The 20,182-nt window shown below is 44.6% G+C and overlaps 1 protein-coding gene across 2 annotated transcripts in view; it reads right to left on the bottom strand.

Moving 5' to 3' along the window:
• Positions 1 to 222: 222 nt before the first annotated feature.
• Positions 223 to 20,182, bottom strand: part of LOC114152085 (leucine zipper putative tumor suppressor 2 homolog) — a 31,852-nt gene continuing 11,892 nt past the window's right edge. The window contains exons 2-7 of one of the 2 annotated variants that reach the window (XM_028029796.1): positions 19,733 to 19,868; positions 9,866 to 10,408; positions 5,002 to 5,598; positions 4,799 to 4,921; positions 4,232 to 4,378; positions 223 to 3,174 (exon numbers count right to left, since the gene is read on the bottom strand). In XM_028029796.1, coding sequence (XP_027885597.1) covers positions 2,467 to 3,174; positions 4,232 to 4,378; positions 4,799 to 4,921; positions 5,002 to 5,598; positions 9,866 to 10,381 — 2,091 coding nt within the window. In that variant the 5' untranslated portion in view covers positions 10,382 to 10,408; positions 19,733 to 19,868 and the 3' untranslated portion in view covers positions 223 to 2,466. Of the gene's footprint in view, positions 3,175 to 4,231; positions 4,379 to 4,798; positions 4,922 to 5,001; positions 5,599 to 9,865; positions 10,409 to 15,904; positions 16,031 to 19,732; positions 19,869 to 20,182 lie in introns of those variants that run through there. The other variant, XM_028029797.1, reaches the window with a different exon arrangement.

The raw sequence follows: 20,182 nt of genomic DNA, 5'->3' as shown, positions 1-20,182 counted from the left end.
TGTACAGTAAAGTCATTTGAGTGCCTTTTAAACTTTTATGACAGTCTATGCCTTTTTCAACCTGAAGAGGGCAGATATGAGCCATTTAAACAAAATCAAGTGTTACAGAAAAACTTTAAATGTCAACCAAAGTAGATCCTACACACCAGGCTGGAGATGGTTTCCCTGTCAAAACTTTTAAACATGCAGAATCTGAATAAAAAAACATTAAACACTGGAAACTTGATTTTAAATCACATTTTAATTAAAACCACATTGGTTTTGTTCAAGAAATGTACAGCATGAAAATATACATTTAATGTCTTCATACAAATATTGAAGGTTATAAAATTTGTAGTGAGGAAACGAACAAAAAATTCACACATGGTTAAACCAAGCTTTGCATCTGTTGGAGGAAAATAGACATGTTGGACATTGCTTTGGTCTATTCACAGTGGTTATGTATTTATTTATGGGGACAGGCAGACGCCTGTGGGAGCAAAAAGACAATATATAAACCCTATTTGCAGAAGATCTGATAAAATAAAAAAAAAAACATTTGGGTTTCTGGTTTATTGGAACTAAAATGTTAAAGATCAGTGGAGGCAAGTAGTCCAAATACATTCTTCAGTGCAAGAACTCTCCGTTTCAGGGATGTAATAAACAAATCTAATACGTCACAGCAAAAAGAGGAAATGACAACTTTTTCCTGATTAAAAGCCGAGGCTATCACTAATGTGGCTTAGTGCTGTAATATGCTTCTCTTCACTCTTGCTAGAGAACAATGAACCCTTCGCATCGCCAAGCAGAAGATTTACTGAACTTTGCTTACATTTTATCCCGTGCTTTACTGAAGACTTGACACCTCTACAACTTTTTCACATTTTGTCACGTTTCAACCACAAACTTTTATCCATTTTATTAGGATTTTTGGTGGTAGACGAGCACAATGTTGTGCATAAGTGGAAGGCATATGACACATGGTTTTAAACATGTTTTACACAATTATTTACGGACAGCTTTACTCTGATACCCCTAAAAATAATCCAGCGCAACAAATTGCCTTCAGATATCGCCTTAGTTGATGAATGCTGTTCAATTTGAGTTTGGTCTACAAGCCAAGCGGTGGATTCATGGTGGAGCACAAATGCCACACATCACCCAGAATACACAATCTCAATACCTAAAACTAGCTGGGAGCCTATAGCAAGACTTTAAAATGGAAGCTCTCCAACCAATCTGACTATGCTTGGGTTACTTTATAAAAAAATAAAAAATAGGCAAAAGTTTAAGTCACTATGTGCAAAGGTAGTAAATAGACCCCAAAAGGATTTGTAGCTGCAACTAAAGGGAATTTTGAAATCTATGCATCCTTTTCCATCTTTATGTTCGTCATTGACACAAAATCCCAATGAAGTCCAATGATGTCTGTGGTGATGACATGGCAAAATATGGAAGAGTGAACACTTTTGCAAAGCACTGCATCTGATGATGTATGATGTCCACTATAATTTCTGCTTGACTCTTTATCTGAACTGGTATTCACTCATATTTTCTCATCAGGAAGCATTTTAGCTTAGCTTGCATATTGGCTTTAAAGATCAAAACAAGCCTGAACAGATTAAACTCACGCTGACAGCTGCATATCTCGAGGCCACAACGGTAAATAGGGAGATTAAACAGGAACATGCATTGAAACTTGCTGCCAGGCTCGTCTACTGTAAAGCAGAGGTGTTATTTAGAACAGTGTGATTTATGCTGCGAAAAAGCCAAAAGAACTTTTGACCATTACCCAGAGGTAACTGGGTAATCTGTGGTTGAGATTATTTTTAAGTTGGTATGTAAAGGTGGAAAAGGGAAGCCAGTGTGTCTTTAATGGAAGGTGTCAATATCACTTACTGTAGGTTTTGTTTCATAATATAGTTCAGAACCTCAATACTAATTTGTTGCTACAGGGATAGTACAGACTCTTTTAGGGGATTTATGGTTGTCCATGATGTAGTTTAAGTAAAAGCAAAAATGATCTGAACTCTGCCATCATCCAGTTTCTCAAAGATATTAACACCTAAATCTTACCATGACACAATGAATCTGTGGTTGACACATCGACTGTATCAGTGAAACTGTGGACAGAGTGGGAGTGTAACGATAAACCCAGCAGGGATACTGCGGTCAGAACCAGGACAGGAGGAGGATGGTGGTGAACGTTGATCAAAGTTACTCACAAACTCCTAAAGGTGTGAAATATCACCAGGACTCGGCCGACTCATCAGTGCAATGGCAGCTTCTATAGTAGGAGCAGAGAGTTAGTGTGGTTAATGACATTTAAGGGTCAACAACTCTCAAGAGCGACAGTAGTCACAGCTGAAGTGTGGAGACACTTGTCTGGTTGTTAGTTACATAAAGAACACAAGAAATTGCTACAGGGGAAGGGAGGTGGGGCGTTAAATGTAGTGCAAATAAAATAAAAAAGGACATCCATGAGGATCAGATTTCTGTTGCAGCAATCTCATCAAAATTGATCTCGTTGCCGCTGCCCTCGTCCTCCTCTCTGCTCTCCAGTTCCAGGCTGAGCTCCTGCAGGAGCTGCTCCAGCTCTCTGTTCCTGCGATACATCTGCACATAGTTCTCCTGCAGCTGTTTTTGGTAGCGGATCACTTTGTCCTTCTCCTCCTGCCATATCCGCCTCTCCTCCTCAAAACCTCCTGCTTGCTGTTCGACCTTCTTGCGTTCGAAGGCCAAATCCGATTTCAACCCTTCCATCTGCGTCTTCATGCCCTGCAGCGCCTGAGCGCTGCTCTGCCGCTGGGCCTTCGCCTCGTCGCTTTCGTAGGCGAGCAGGTGCTCCTCGGCTTCCTGGAACACCTGACATTGTCTGTTTCCTGGCCCCTGATTGGCCAGGGTGTCCTTGAGGTGAGAAAGCTCTCCTTCCAAGCGCCCCACCTTTTCTCTGAGTAGTTCCGCCTCGCTCTTTCGACGTTGAAGCTCGTTCTCGCACACCTCCAGCTCCATGGTCCGTGTGCGCGTCGTGCCATGGGCCTCCTGAAGCAGCACCTGAGTGTTGGTGAGCTCGCCACGAGTCTCTCTGAGCTGACCTCGCAGAGAGACGATCTCGCCCACGCGCTGAGCCAACTCACTCTGCACCTCCTTCAGCTGCTGCTTCAGCAGGGAGATCTCCCCCGACTTCTGACATACCTGAGAGACGAAAATACAGTAATCTTGTGCAATCTTGTTTAAAGAAAACCTCAGTATCTCAGGAGTTAGAGATATTTTTCATTAAACGGTCAGATGAAAACTAACAATTTAGGGTGTTTTCACACCCAGCAGTCCAGTAGACTTCAATTGGGGACCAAAATTCCAACATTTGTTACATTTTTAGCCGGTGCAGTTCGCTTTCACACTGCTGGATTGTCACACTTACAATTGAAAAACCTGTTTTGCCTTCCTCCCACCTGTGCTGGTGCTGCACCAAAGGAAGTGACACAAAAACCTCAGAGGAAGACATGGGCGCAACTTAATCATTCACAAATTGTAAACAAACATGGAGTGGCATCAAGTTATCGAGGTTGTAGGATTTCTTTTTTGTCTGTGGTAAAAGACCACAAGCCATTTCTCCCTTTAGTGCTCAAACATGTCAGTTTTTGTTGTATTTACCCAAAATGCCTAGAGTTACAGTCTGCTTCCCACTTTTGGAGCAGTATTTGATCTGCTTGGCAGTTTCAACCGAACAGAGACCGAGGTTTTTAGACAAGCTAGAGTTTTGCAAAGGTCAGCTGCACATTCACACCTCCCCAAACAAACCAGACTCTCTAAGCAAACAAACTAGAGTTTGATCAAACAGGCCTGGTGTGAAAAGTGAAGACATTTTCAGCTTTAATACAATCAAAAGAAAACAAAAGTGATCATTGGTGCTTTGAATAAAAACAGCTTAGTTGCATTCATTTGATGGAAATGATTAGGGGTGTCAATAATTGTAGAATTAGTTACTTCTTTAATACGCAATTACTGATTTTTACCCCGCTGAATTAGCCTGCTATTTTTAACTTAGATGATGCTGCAGCTGCAATAACAAATTTATTTTCAGGTTTTCGATGCACCTTCACCCAGGACAACAATAAATCTGAAGGGTGCGCCCTATAAAAGAGTGACGTGTGCCCGGAAATCCACTCTTCATCTCCATTTCTTCATCATGTTTATTGAGCTCACCATGCGGTTGCATACCGACATGCTTTAATGAGCCTCATCTGCTCACCTCCCACTTGGTCTCCTCCAGCCGAGGCCCCAGCTGGATCTTCTCGTGTTCATAGGAGGTGCAGCGCTCCTCCAGCTGCTCCCTCTCCTTTAAGAGTTGAGCAAAGTCCTCCTGCAGCTTCTTCTTCTCCTGCTGGAGCTGATAAACCTAAATAGCATAAAATACACTTTTGAGTTTATATTTTGGAAAGAAAGATACAATATTAAAGAGTTCGTTTAGGAGGATTTTAGTAGTTTAAACGTACAGTCTCCCACTTTTAAACCTCACCTTTGTCATCCTATTAGGATGCTAAAGTTTTAATTTTTATAGTTAACATCAATGTTTATAGTCAAAACATTTGTATTTATCTGTTTTGGTTTCTCAAAGTAGCTACTCTGCACTGCAGACATTCAGTCCACATTCAATCCTTCCTGTACTTCTCCAGGGCTTTTTTTTAATACTGTGTTTTTATAGACAGAGACACTCTAACATTTGGGATGATTTGAAGTTTGGTGATGATAAATTGAGGGTTTCGATGCTCTGCAAGGTTTATTGGTTTAACTCTGAAGCACAGGTGTTTGTTCTAACCTGCAGTTGTAGCACCTGTTGAGCACGCTGGGCCTTCTGAGACGCCACCTGCATCCTGGTGGCACAGCTCTGTCTCAGCTCCTCCAGCTCCAACTCGAAGCGCTTCTGCTTCTCCTCATAAACCTAAAGCGCGACAAAGGATTGCACTGAAATTTGTTATCGGGACAAGGCCTCCTAGAAGAAGAGTTTTGATTCGAACAAACCTGACAAATAGCAGCTTCATTATCGTCCAGGTTGTCTTTGAGTTGCTGCAGCTCCAGATCCCTCTCCCTCAGTTTGTCCTCCAGGTCCCTCACCACGCCTTCGTAGCCCTCCACGGGGCCGGGGGAGCGTCCGCCGGACCCGCTGTCAGACTGATGCTGCCCCCGGCCACTTACAGAGCCAGAGCCCGTGCTCTTACTGGAGGATGAGCGGCCGCTGTCTGAGTTGGTGTGTCCGTGTGTGCCGACCGATGGGACGCTCCTTATGGGCTCCAGGTGACCTGCAGGGACCTCGGCTGAAGCAAGACTGTAGGTGGCACCGTTGAAAGGTGGCAGGCTAGAGAGGGAGTTGCGGCCCGAGTCGGACAACGAGCACGACTGGCTGCTGCCGCTGCTGGCGTTGCGTCCGCCGCTGTAGGAGCTGCGTTTCTCAGAGCAGGACGGGGACACCTCCCTGTGGGCGGGACTGAGCAGGTTCAGGTTGTTTTGGCCTTCAGGGGCACTGGCACCGTGGCGAGGGGAGAGATACTGCATGGCGGAGCGGCTCTTGGGAATGACAGGTTTGAAGGCAGTGGGCCGCAACACTGTTTTCTCCATGTTCTGATAGAATACAAAACAGCAAAAAGTGAAGAAAGTGAAGAATCAAAGAGTGACAATTTAATGAATTTAAATTTAAGTAACAGAGCAAACAATATTAGACATGATCCGGATATTTGTACTTTTGAAACATCCATCCATCCATCCATCCATCTTCTTCCGCTTATCCGAGGTCGGGTCGCGGGGGTAGCAGCTTCAGAAGGGAGGCCCAGACTTCCCTCTCCCCAGCCACTTCTTCCAGCTCCTCCGGGGGAATCCCGAGGCGTTCCCAGGCCAGCCGAGAGACATAGTCCCTCCAGCGTGTCCTGGGTCTTCCCCGGGGCCTCCTCCCGGTGGGACGTGCCCGGAACACCTCACCAGGGAGGCGTCCAGGAGGCATCCTGACCAGATGCCCAAGCCACCTCAACTGGCTCCTCTCGATGTGAAGGAGCAGCGGCTCTACTCTGAGTCCCTCCCGGATGACTGAGCTTCTCACCCTATCTCTAAGGGAGAGCCCAGCCACCCTACGGAGAAAACCCATTTCGGCCGCTTGTATCCGCGATCTCGTTCTTTCGGTCATGACCCAAAGCTCATGACCATAGATGAGGGTGGGAACGTAGATCGACCGGTAAATCGAGAGCTTCGCTTTTTGGCTCAGCTCTCTCTTCACCACGACGGACCGGTACAGCGCCCGCTTGACAGCAGACGCTGCGCCAATCCGCCTGTCGATCTCCCGCTCCCTTCTTCCCCCATTCGTGAACAAGATCCCGAGATACTTAAACTCCTCCACTTGGGGCAGGACACCCCCCCTGACCCGGAGAAGGCACTCTACCCTTTTCCGGCTCAAGACCATGGCCTCGGATTTGGAGGCACTGATCCCCATCCCGGCCGCTTCACACTCGGCTGCGAACCGATCCAGCGAGAGCTGCAGATCACGATCTGATGAAGCCAAAAGGACCACATCGTCTGCGAAAAGCAGAGATGAGATCCTGAGGCCACCAAATCGGATCCCCTCAACACCTTGGCTGCGCCTAGAAATTCTGTCCATGAAAGTGATGAACAGAATCGGTGACAAAGGGCAGCCCTGGCGGAGTCCAACTCTCACCGGAAACGAGCCCGACTTACTGCCGGCAATGCGGACCAGACTCTGACACCGGTCATACAGGGACCTGACAGCCCATATCAAAGGGCCCGGTACCCCATACTCCCGGAGAACCCCCCACAGGGCTCCCCGAGGGACACGGTCGAACGCCTTCTCCAAGTCCACAAAACACATGTAGACTGGTTGGGCGAACTCCCATGCACCCTCCAGGACCCTGCTGAGGGTGTAGAGCTGGTCCAGTGTTCCACGACCAGGACGAAAACCACACTGCTCTTCCTGAATCCGAGGTTCGACTATCCGACGGACCCTCCTCTCCAGGACCCCTGAATAGACCTTGCCAGGGAGGCTTAAGAGTGTGACCCCTCTATAATTGGAGCACACCCTCCGGTCCCCCTTTTTGAACAGGGGGACCACCACCCCAGTCTGCCAATCCAGGGGAACTGCCCCCGATGTCCATGCGATATTGCAGAGTCGCGTCAACCAACACAACCCTACAACATCCAGAGCCTTAAGGAACTCCGGGCGGATCTCATCCACCCCCGGGGCCTTGCCACCGAGGAGCTTTTTAACCACCTCGGCGACCTCGCCCCCAGAGATTGGAGAGCCCAACCCAGAGTCCCCAGGCTCCGCTTCCTCAGTGGAAGGCATGTTGGTGGGATTGAGGAGGTCTTCGAAGTACTCTGCCCACCGGCCCACAACGTCCCGAGTAGAGGTCAGCAGCACACCATCCCCACTATAAACAGTGTTGGTGCTGCACCGCTTCCCCCCCCTGAGACGCCGGATGGTGGACCAGAATCGCCTCGAAGCCGTGCGGAAGTCTTTCTCCATGGCCTCTCCAAACTCCTCCCACACCCGAGTTTTTGCCTCAGCAACCGCCCGAGCCGCATGCCGCTTCGCCCGCCGGTACCCATCAGCTGCTTCCGGAGTCCCACAGGCCAAAAAGGCTCGATAGGACTCCTTCTTCAGCCTGACGGCATCCCTCACCGAAGGTGTCCACCAACGGGTTCGAGGGTTGCCGCCGCGACAGGCACCGACAACCTTGCGGCCACAGCTCCGATCGGCCGCCTCGACAATGGAGGCACGGAACACGGTCCACTCAGACTCCATGTCCCCCACCTCCCCCGGGACGTGTTCGAAGTTTTGCCGGAGATGGGAGTTAAAGCTCCGTCTCACAGGGGATTCCGCCAGACGTTCCCAGCAGACCCTCACAACACGTTTGGGCCTGCCAGGTCTGACCGGCTTTCGCCCCCGCCACCGGAGCCAACTCACCACCAGGTAGTGGTCAGTGGACAGCTCCGCACCTCTCTTCACCCGAGTGTCCAAGACATACGGCCGCAGATCCGATGAAACGATGACAAAGTCGATCATCGAACTGCGGCCTAGGGTGTCCTAGTGCCAAGTGCACATATGGACACCCTTATGCTTGAACATGGTGTTCGTTATGGACAATCCATGGCGAGCACAGAAGTCCAGCAACAGAACACCGCTCGAGTTCAGGTCGGGTGGGCCGTTCCTCCCAACCACGCCCCTCCAGGTCTCACTGTCGTTGCCCACGTGAGCGTTGAAGTCCCCCAGCAGAACAAGGGAGTCCCCAGGAGGAGCACTCTCCAGTACCCCCTCTAAGGACTCCAAAAAGGGTGGGTAATCTGAACTGTCGTTCGGCCCGTAAGCACAAACGACAGTCAGAACCCGTCCCCCCACCCGTAGGCGGAGGGATCCTACCCTCTCGTTCACCGGGGTAAACCCCAACGTACAGGCGCCGAGATGGGGAGCAACAAGTATGCCCACTCCTGCCCGACGTCTCTCTCCCTGGGCAACTCCAGAGTGGAAGTATGTCCAGCCCCTCTCAAGGAGACTGGTTCCAGAACCATAGCCATGCGTCGAGGTGAGACCGACTATTTCTAGCCGGAACCTCTCGACCTCACGCACTAGCTCCGGCTCCTTCCCCACCAGAGAGGTGACATTCCACGTCCCAAGAGCCAGTTTCTGCAACCGAGGATCGGACCGCCAGGGTCCCCTCCCTTGGCCGCCACCCATCACACAGTGCACCCGACCCCTTTGGCCCCTCCCACGGGTGGTGGGCCCATGGGAGGGGGGGCCCATGTTTCCTCTTCGGGCTGAGCCCGGCCGGGCTCCATGGGTAAAAGCCCGGCCATCAGACGCTCGCCATCGTGCCCCCCCCTCCAGGCCTGGCTCCAGAGTGGGGCCCCGGTGACCCGCGTCCGGGCGAGGGAACACCAAGTCCAAGGTTTTCCTTCATCATTGGGGTCTTCGGGCTGCACTTTGTCTGGTCCCTCACCTAGGACCTGTCTGCCTTGGGTGACCCTACCAGGGGCATGAAGCCCCAGACAGCATAGCTCCTAGGATCATTGGGGCACTCAAACCCCTCCACCACGATAAGGTGGCAGCCCATGGAGGAGACTTTTGAAACAATACCCAGCAAAGTTTAAACAATACTGCCCCTGTTTCAGGGATCAAAAAAGTACATGATGAAAAAAATACATGATGGCTATGAAGTACATGAATGCATGCCACTTTAAATGACTTATCCTACCAAGTATTGCAGCAGTCAGTTGCCACAGAGACATTACACACTGATATTGCAATCACAATTGTAATTCGATATGTTGTGCAGTTCCAATCCAAGTCTTAATGCTGCAAAAAATATTTTTAAAAATCTACCATTAATTATTGTTTCAAGAATAACGCAGTCAAAAATATCTGTTAATGTATATTAGTGGTGTTCATGTGAACCTGCTTATCTAGCAAATTATTCAGAATAGTCTAAATGTTAACAGCACCTGCCTCATGGCAATAGGCTGCATCACCTTTAACACCTTGAGCACCTTGTGCAGAAACAACTACTGGGCTTCAGCTGATAGTTGACTGCTGACCACATGCCAGAGGTGTGGGATCTTTATTTTTTACTGCATGTCTCTTTACAGTGATAGGTGGCACTCCAGGCCAAAACTTGATTTTTCACAATTTTTCAAACAGCTAAATTAGCCTTTTTTTGTAAATGAGGTAAAAATGTTTCAGCCAGCTGACTGGCGGTGTCAGATGGGGAACTCTATACGTTAGGAACTTATCACTCAGAGGTTTAATGTTAGCATCTTGTTAGAGATCTTTAAATTTCTCATTACTACCTGTTACTTCCTGACTGTTGTGTTTCTACCAGTAAACTCTTACCTTTTCCAGTTTTCCTGACACTGGGATGAGCCTCGGAGGAGGTCCCCCCACATTCCCATTCAACCTGAGACCCTCTTTAGTCTCTTCCAGCTCGCTTTCCAGGCTCGGAGGTCTAATAAGGTTGTCGTTCCAGTCTCCCACATAGTCCTCATTTATATAAGTATAGTTCCCGTTCCGACACTCCTTCTCCAGTCCTCTGCCGGATGTTGTGGAGTTCTGTTTCTTCGGAGGTGGGACAGTTTGCAGCAGTGGGTCTCTGGGTGACTCGGAGCCTAAGCAGGAAGCCCCTGGCGTTGGCCGCCGACCTCTGCCCCCCAGCTCTGCAGCAGAGCGATGGTCCTGGTAGGGATTCTGACGTGTGGTGATGAGGCTACTGCCTGAGCCCATTGGATCCAGAGTGGGTGGTGGCAGGTTGATGGGGGGTGAAGGGCCAGACTGGTGTCGTCGGCGAGCTCCTCCACTGTGGATGGGGGCGTGGGGCTCAGCAGATATGGGCAGAGCCTGAACCAGGGCCATGGTGGCAGCTCGGAGGGGTCACTTGCACTAAGAGAAGAAAGAAAGTTGGAGATTGAGACAAAAAAAACAACAACATAAGAACTATAGACTCTTGTAGCTTCAGCATCAGTATGTTTGTCCTACTTTTCCTGAAGTAATATTCTGAAGTAACTAACTGACCTCAGAAGACATGCTGTGGATTCTGGTACCAAAAGGTTAGCAGCCAATCCTTTAAGTCATGTACATTGTTAGGTGTGTCCATTGATTGGACCCGTTTGTCCAGCGTATCCCTCATGATTGGATTGAGATGTGGGGAATTTGGAAAACCACAGCCATTCCAGAACCATTTCTGTGCTTGTGTAAGGGTGCATTATCTAGTTCAGGGGTCTGCTAATGCTAATGACCTAATTATTTGACTCAGGTGTGTTGCAGGACACCGGTCCTCGAGGTGTGGATTTGAAGATCTAGTTGAAAGAGGTCATCAAGGAGTCGCTTTTGCATGTAAAGTAAATGGTCAGCAAGAATGCTTAGGTAGGTGCTACCTACCAAAACAATTCACAAAAATGGTAGGACTCAAGGTGTCCCAGTACAGCATTGTCTAAATCAACACACTGCCTTCATTTGGAAAATGCCTTGATATTTTCCAAATGTCCTACTTTTATCTAGGAAATAAAATTTATACACTTTCTGTTTCTCAGTCGTCAACACTGTTTTTAGTTTACTGCAAACATTATGTAGTAAAGTAGAGCCTTAAAAAAATCCACACACAGAGAACCAGGACGGGCCATTCAGTAAATTCAGCCAAGCAGCACAAACTTGGCTGCAGCCACAAGGCTTCTGAGTCAACACGGGGAAGGGTTCGCCTGGTCCGAGATGTAAAACTTTGACCCACATGCTGGCAATTTTTGTTATAGCAGCAAACGCGACTGTCTCCAAACATCCAGTCAGTCGTGGTAGTAACTGAAAATTCACAGCTGTGGATCGTCCTCCAACGGTGCAGCACAGGAGAGAGGAGACAGGTTAAACCTGCCGGGATACTTTGACGGCCAAAATTCCTGAGCAAATCCATCTACATGCGCTTGCGGGAATAATGTGGGGGAAAAGTCAAACTCGCATGTTTATTCCTTCACCCTCACAAGGCTGAAGGTAAATACTGACATCATAAGGCTGACGACAGCAGTTTTTTTTTTTTTATGGGTGGCTGCTAAATTTTTGTTTGGAGAACAATGGTCAACGGGATACTTGGTAATGAAGTCATGCTGCGTTTATAAACAATGATGGAGCCTGTTATGTTTAAAAACATAAACAAGGTGAGTCAGAATATGAGGATATCCGACATGCGGGTGTGTCTTGTTCTAACATTTCAGAAAGATGACGGAATTAACTTTTTTTGTCATTTTACTTCCTCTGTAATGCTCTCATCCTGAGAAACCCTTTATGAATAAAGACCTGAAGTAATATTACAAACTAGCAAAGATGGTAAACTAGGTAGAAGAAAAGCTGACAGCTGGAATGCTGAACAGACGCATTTCTGGAGCAGAGCAGCAAAACAAGAGGCCAGACCAGGTACTTTTCCAATGTGCCAACTTTACAACACGCCTATAAGGCCACTTGTATGACTTGACTGATTAGCAAACGTTAATCAGCACCCTTTAAGCCTGGCTGATCCCTACTTCAACTCTGAAGTGACTGGGACAAATGTGGTTCCACAGTGTGTTATGATGCATGGAAAAAAACAGGATTAAATTATGTGATTGCATTCTTGGCTTGTTTTTCTGTTTTGATAAAATGATAAAGTATTCTTAATCAATGGAAGTATTATTAGCTGGGACATGTGGAGCTGTTAAGAGTTTCAAACAAATGTGCTTCAGAGATTAACCTGTGAAGACCAGCTACAGGCATGTGTTCAGTGGAGACAACAGGTTGAAAGAGGGGTTTTCAAAATGTCTCGGTGTCTCTTTAACCATTTGACATCTGGCCCTATTTTTCTATGCCTCCATAAGACCTTCAACATATATCCATATTTGATCTTGTTTTTCCAGCTCAACTTTCCCTACGTCTTATAATTTGTCTTTTACTTTAACATGCTGAGCCCAAAAATACACAATTAAATTCATGGTACTGTAGGCTAGCAGTAGAGAAGGTGCTCCACAAAGCGTTCAAGTTTGGAAGCGTTACTGTACATATTCCTCACTTTTCTTTATGCCCAGTTCTTGTTTAGACACTAGTGCTACACAGTCCCCAAAAAGCTTTAAAATTCGGCTTTCCAATATTATATTTGGGTGAACGTTCACTGTCCTTTACGCCCATACCCGATATAGATCTTAGTGACCCAGATCAGAAAGCTCGAGGAGTTTAACAAATACATCATTTTGCAGTTGTTTATATTGGATCATTCTTTCTGATCAAGAAGAGTCCATTACTGTTCAGAGAGAAATGAATGAGCTCTAATCCCTGAGGAAACTACGCAGGGCCCCTTATAAGCAAAGCAAAAGGGTCTCGACTGTTTTTAAAGCCTCTGTCCATGATCATGCAGTCCTGGTTTCCCTTTTGTTGTCATAGAGACGAGGGCCTCAAACATTAACGGAGGGAAAGTAAAGGGAAGGGGGGAGCGGTCAGAGGGCTGACAGGGAGGCCAGGACCCTCCTTAGCATCTTAAAAACTTTAATCATTTTATGGCTCTCGCAGTCGTCCAAATGAGTCTTAATGGAAAATAAATGGACATTTACAGCTAATGACTAAAAGATGGATGTTTGCTCTCTATTACAGAGAGGGCAAAACTCTAAACTTCAAGCAGAGCTCTAAGTTTACAATATGACAAAAAATATGGTTGTAAAATTAAGTAGGCAATTTACACCCATTGTTTTAAACAGTCAAAACCTATTGAAGCAATTACTGCAAATAGACCACATCTGACAGTAACAACAATAAACACAGTACAGCATGTAGGCGACATTTCAGCTACCCACATAAAGTCTACACTGTCAGCTGATTCTGACTGAGCAGACTGTTTTTGTCTGGGGAAAGCCTTTAAGGGGTTTTAATGCCTTTCAGTCACTCCTTTGACTGGAGGAATGTGTGCTGCTCCAGCTGAGGAGAGCAAACAGTTAACCTGAAATGTTTTCTTGTAATTATCACAACTAAAAGAAATGCAAAGAACCTCTACTGAATTTGTTGTAAGATTGATTAAAGTGAGCAGAACAAGGAACAACAACATGAACAGGAAGGAAAGACCATCCTGTTGACATCCAGTGGAACATTAACCATTATTAATGTCCTGCTAAGCCCGCTTCCCTGGTTAACTAGAACACTTCACAGGATGTCACACAAAATCCACTAGAGAAATAAATTGTAATAACACTGTTCCCTTTTAAAATGGACAGAGAAGGTCCAGATCCACTGGATGATGTGACTGGAAATATTCACAAACAGTTGAATTTGTAAGATCTTAAATGTAGTAGCCTTCTTTTAGCCAGCTGACCAGCAGTGTCACCAGCAACAGGAATTACAGCTGAAAAAAAAAATTTCTGGTTACAGATTCACTTTTTCAGGCTTCCAATTAAAAATGACTGAACTGTAACTTCAACTGCCTGTTGAAAAAATATTAGTGCTTCTTCACTTATGTTTAGTTTAACCTGACGCCAGTGACCAGGCTGTGCTTAGGTCTGTACATCTCTCATTTTTATCTAAAAGCAGATTTGAACTGGATTAGATAATTAGCAATTAGAAGAAAAAAAAAGAAAACATTCACAAGGTATATCTAACTCATCTTAGTCCTCGTGTTGAAATGATGCCTCAAAGCACAACATTGAGAAGTTTTTGCTGGGATTTCAGTTTGCAAATTCATACATTCACACCTAAAAATGTGAAACAGTCTGCAGTCTGCTCTAAAATAACTAAAGTATCTTACTACAGTCTGCCATCTAGTTAACACCAATCCACATACAGTAGGCCTTTATAAATGTATGCCATTTACTGGCAAGTAGAGTCACTTCCTGTCTGGCTACGGCTGAGACTGGTCATTACAGGCGTTACAAATATAAAAACTGGATTACAGGAGCAGTTTATATGAGCACAGTGTATACCTCAACTCCAACATCACACAAACCTGCATTGACCCAAACTGAAGGAGCTTAAGCTAAATCCCTCTTTATTTGAGCCACACCATAAACACATATCCTCAGAAGGTAAAAATATACCTCGCACCTGGTAAAATGTTCAATGTGTCCTAATTGAAAATGTCAGCCCTCAACTGGGGCTTCACCTTTTGAGAGACTCAAGAGGGACATTTTCTGGAAGAGTGAGCATCTTAAGTTTTCTGCAGGGAACGTCTGCATGCCTGGAGATCCCCTCCTCCACTCTCCTACCACTGAAACTTCTGAATCTCACTCTGTAGCCCCCTCTCCCACCTCTTTATCCTTCTCCCTCTCTTCAGAAAGTGGAACAGAGGGCAAAAGTGTGACAATGCTATTTTGGGTCCAACGACAACCCAGCTTTCCGCAGCCAGACACCTCACAGACCTGACAAAAACTGCAGCCACAATGAAAAATGTAAATATTCCCAAGTACAGCTGCTAACGATGCTGATGTGAACGCTAATTAGCTGCTGACAGGATGTCAAAACCATGCTTACTGCCATTTGTTGCATAATAATTATGCGGAAAGTTGCAACAGTTAATATATCTTTTTATATTTCTGTATCCAATAGAGCTATCTTCTTTGTATTTTCAATGTCATTTATTTTTCAGGCATATTCACCACACTTAACATGAATAAATGTGAATTTTTTCTTGTATCACCTTAAATACTACAGGAATTGCCAGCAAAGTAGCTTTGCATGCAAGCTGAAGTCTCTGACTACTCAGATGGTATTTTTCTTGCACTTCTTCCCTCCATTGCTGATTGGAATGATGGTCATGGGTTTAGTGGTAATGCAGGTGTATGCAGTGTTGGGATGACAGGCTTCTGTGGTCCATTTCTTTTCTCTCCAAAATCCAGGATTTTTTCTCACATGGACCTTAAATATTTTGCAGCAGCTGCACAAGAAATAACTAAACCATTGAAAGATGATCTTAAAAACGACGAATAAAGAAAAACAAGAAAACAGAAGTAAAAATGCTTCAAAAGAGTTCTGACCAGCTGCCTTACGTGATGTCAGATGTGCACGTGACAGTTTGGTTTTTCAGGAAGTTGAGTAAGTTTGTTAACTAAAAAAAAAATAGTTCTTAGTTTTAGTATCAAAACGGTTTCCATATGAATGTGACATATAAAATAGATATTTTTGTTTCTAAGGAGCTGAAACTGAATTTTAAAAAGCTCATTTGTGAAAGTAGCTTGTATTTTACACCAATACAAAATCTGAGCTTTTTTTTCTCCACAACTTTAAAAAGCCATTTTTAATGCAATAAACCAGAATGATTCCCAAGAACCAACTACACAAGTATAAAAATGAACCAGCCGTACAAACATCCTGTCTCTCTTGCTACAAAAGTAAATAAAGGCAACGTTCCATTTCTCCAACAGTCCAACCCTCAGAGTTTCTTACCCCAGTTTGTTCCTTGCATGGCTGCTTTGGTGTCAGACCAGCTCCTCCTGATAACCCAGCCTACACTACAACGTTTCTAAGACATAAGCTCGCTCCCTTGCTATGTTTCGTTTCTAAAACCCACCCTCCCTCAAAAAAAAAAAAAACTCCAAATCCCCCTCCAAAAAATAAAAGAAACAGCTCATTCTCAAGACAAATGCCACCAATGTGAATAAGAGCTCAGTCCCCTCCCCTTCCTCAGCTTTCATACGTTCCCTCCTCCTCTTCCTCACAAACAGCCCAGCCTCTCTCTGATACAGATACACCTCCTTCTCCCTGCTTCAGTCCTCTGCCATTTCCTCTAACCAAAGAAACATCAGCAAAGCCCGGAGCTCCCTTTGTTGGACAAGAAAATTAAGAGAAAGGAAAGAAATCAATAGCTGTGGAAAAAGCAGCTTTGAGTTAAAACCTATTTAGCTCTTTCCACTACTTTCAGTTCTTTAAAAAAACAACAAAAAAACATACAGGCACCAAGTATAAAGCCATCAAGCTGATGCAAGACAATTTCTCTTTCAGAACCAGATTATGAGAGTGTTCAAAATATTTCTTCCTAGGCTTTTTGTGTTGAGAGTGGTGAATGAAATATCTCTTTAAATACCCTTTTGCATCTCAGTGCTTTATTTGACTTTATTCTTACACACCTCACTGGAAATAGCTCATTTTCAGTCTTTTGATTTTATCAATCGTGGCTGAAACTTTATTGTAGTAACAGACTGTTCGGCTGGGAAGAACTGCAAGAATACTATCAACTAGAAACTGATAAAAATGTACATTTTTCATGAACTTGAAAAACTGACAAAGTTTGTTATTTGAACCATTTATTTTCTATTGGCTTTATGAGACATTCAGTAATTATCAATTTAAAATGACTAAACGGTTCATTAATTATAAATTCATGGGGCTCTGACTGTAAACACCGTCAGATGTACAGCCAGAAATACTTAATTGTAACTTTTGTTATTGTGACATCAATAAAAATAAATCGTTATAAAAGTTGAACTATCCATATTAAGAATTTCTTTTGAAACTGCAGCAAATAATGCCCACAAATACAGTGGTATCTCACAAATGTAAACATTTTCAAATTCAGTTGCTAAAATCTGAACAGCTGTATGCCTTAAATATACACCACTCAAAATACTTTTATTTTGTAAACCAGCATCTTCTCCAAATTTAGCAAAGAGATGGTGTAATCTGTGTAACTCTGATCAGCTCCAACAACAAGACTGGGGATAAAGTAGGGTAGAAGAAGTAGGCTAGGTCCTGCTACAGACTTGCACACAAATCTGTCCCTCATTTCTGCTCCCTCTCTGTGCTCCTAGAAATGGGTCACATTGGAGGAACAAAGTTTGTCCTTGAGCCCTGTGCAGGAGATGGAGTTCACGGTCATTCTTGGCGGCGACGTCTCAATGGGAGGTCTGCGTAGAACTGAATGTGCCACAAGCAAAGCCCCCATGGAGCTGCAGCTAAAGCAATATAAACCAGAGTTCAATACAGAACAACAAACATCAATCAGCCAGCCCAAGGCCACCAGTGCTGGCACAAAGAGGCAGGCTAGAAATCACCTCTGTGAATGCTACCATTAACATCACTTCTTTATAGGCCCGAGGAAGGGGTATATGTGGGGGGGGGGATAATGTGACTCAGCCCCCTTTGAGGGAGCGGATTTACATACCAGGGCAGAAAAGGAAAATAAATATTGCATGGAAATCTGCAAAAAATCCACGTTAACATTGCAATAACAAAACGAAAAAAACACCGTAGGTTTACACTACAGTAATGTTTTTCTCTTAAGGTCACATAAAATTTCCAGTATTCAGGAAAAACTGAAATTTTGAGGATTTAGAAGAATGATAACAATACTATGGAAGAGCATTAGGGCTACTGAAAAAAATAAAGAAAAAATTATTCTGAATTTAATCTCAGAATTCTGACTTTGAAAAGCAAATGGGCACCTCAGTGGAATCCTTTTGCTCTTTCATTAATGAAATGACAGTTTTGGGAACTCCTCGACTATGGAGAAACTGGCTTAAATCCAACATCTTCCTCCAGAAAGTCTGTTGTCCTCCTCCACAACTTGCATTCTGGTCATTGAAGGTTCCTCTCAGGTATCCATCTGACATAAAGTCAGAGTTCTGAGATTAAAGCCAGAATTCTTCTTCCCCCCCCAGATGCCCTAATTTTCTTCCGTACAATATAAAGCAAACCAAAAAAAATAAAATATCTGAATCCACTTTCATACTGTACATATTACTGTTTATAGTCAAAGTTTCACCACCATCTATCTAAACAAAAATCTCTGGCCTTGTTAAGAAGTATAAGCCCTGTCAATGAGGCAAATGTCACCAAATTTTACTGTGTGTGGTGTTCCTTAAGAAATACTCCAGTTTGTTTCGTGACAACTGTTCATTTTGGAAATGTGGCCTAAATGTCTAAGCTTGGTTTCATCAAGACATCACACATTCTAAAACAAAGTTTTAGGGAATCTTAACAGGCGATTTATATTTTGTTTTCACAAATAAAAAAAGGATTCCATCCTAAAACCCTACTCTACACACGGTGAATATAGAAGATCGCATATTTCACCTGTAGAAAAAATGAAACCTTGTAAGAAATCCCTGAGGCACCGTTAATGTATACCTGCATCTTGTTGGCCTTCTTCTCCAGCTTCAATCTATAACTTTTCATGTAATCTGTTACAGTATACTGTATATTGTAATGGATTTATTTTGAATCTTTTCCTGATACATTTGCACAATGATATACTTTTTATCTACTTTAACCTATTTTTAACCTGGATTATGTACAGATGTGAAAGAGCAAATGTCAGCAATTCATGTTAGATGTGAACTGAAGACTAAGTGAGGTAACTAAATCAAAAACTGATTAGACAGCGGGGGGGGGGGGGGGGGGTTTCACTCCAATCCAGTCAAATTGCGACGTCTTTTCTGTATTTTTCGTTTCATAATACATTACTTTATTTTTCTGATTCATACAGATTGTGCATGGTGCCAGGGATTTGCATACTTTGAGTAAGGCACAATCCAAATGGATGCTGAGAGGGGCTAAATCTCTAAGAACTTAGGCCACAATTCTGCTTCATCTCCATCTCTTGTGGATGCAATGCAGGTGATCATCCATCACAGGAGCAAATGTCATCTCTCTGCGGCCCATCAGCCTGCTTCCATCCATATTTTCATAACAAGGGCTCCAACGTGGGACTAGAAACTGGCAGAAAGCTAGGCCATCCATCAGTGTCTGCCCTGTCTCGGCATGGGGACATCATTCCCATTGGATGCTGCAGCTAAAACTGGCGCCGACCGGCTATCTCTCTTGGACCGCTTGTTTCCATAATAACCCACCAAGGCCCAAAGCATTACATGGACACCTCAAGATTAAAACAAATGAAAAATCTGAGCCAGTGTCATGGAGTGGTTCATCAGTCTCAGACCCAAATAAAGAGATTGAAATAAGCTCCCATAGTAAGTCCAGTCATAAATCCACACTGTAGCTGTTCCGAGTTGGCAGCCACTCGACTTAACCACAGTTCTGATTTACTGTATAATGTGCCAAAGAGATTAGATTTGCGCCTGGAGCTCTGGACTTACAGCAATACCCCATGCTTGATTAAGATCCGTTCTGCTGCACACTCACGCAGCAGAAATCTGTTAACGGCCACAAAGGATGAGCACTGCATGCCAAAACTATGCTAGTAAAATGTCCTGAAGTGCTGTTTTGGAATCAGCTGTTCAGAGCGAAGTCAGATTTTAACTAGAAGTCAGCGCTTACCTTTTAAAAACGACCTGTCTTCAGCTTCTGATGGCCTTAGACGGACACGTACACATCTGGTGAGCGTCGTGGTAACTCACACTGGTGAGAAACTTCATTTTTTTATTCCCCCACTTTGCCTTGATGTTCTCTCAGACTGAGGGGAGACGAAAAAGAATAAGCATATTATTCAACAGAAGCAAAGCAGTGAGGTAAACAGCGCTCTGGAGTGCTGGAAAACCTGAAATGTGACAACTGTGTTTATAGAAGTCAGCAAGAAAGAGGAAAATCTGAGTCAGAGTTGTAAAAAAAAAAAAAAAATAAGACGCTTCATATGCAGGAAGGTTAAGACTGAGGGGGAAATTCCATGTCCGCACGAGTGAAGACCAACACTAACACTGTAAAACCCTGTTCGCAAAACAAATGCCTGTTGTGTAAAGTCTAAATGTTAACAGCTGGAGGCAGCTTTTC

The sequence above is a fragment of the Xiphophorus couchianus genome, chromosome 10, assembly GCF_001444195.1.
Source record: "Xiphophorus couchianus chromosome 10, X_couchianus-1.0, whole genome shotgun sequence".
Classification (NCBI taxonomy): Eukaryota; Metazoa; Chordata; class Actinopteri; order Cyprinodontiformes; family Poeciliidae; genus Xiphophorus; species Xiphophorus couchianus.
Note: the sequence above shows the minus strand (reverse complement) of the source record. Positions and strands in the feature narration are given on the sequence as shown.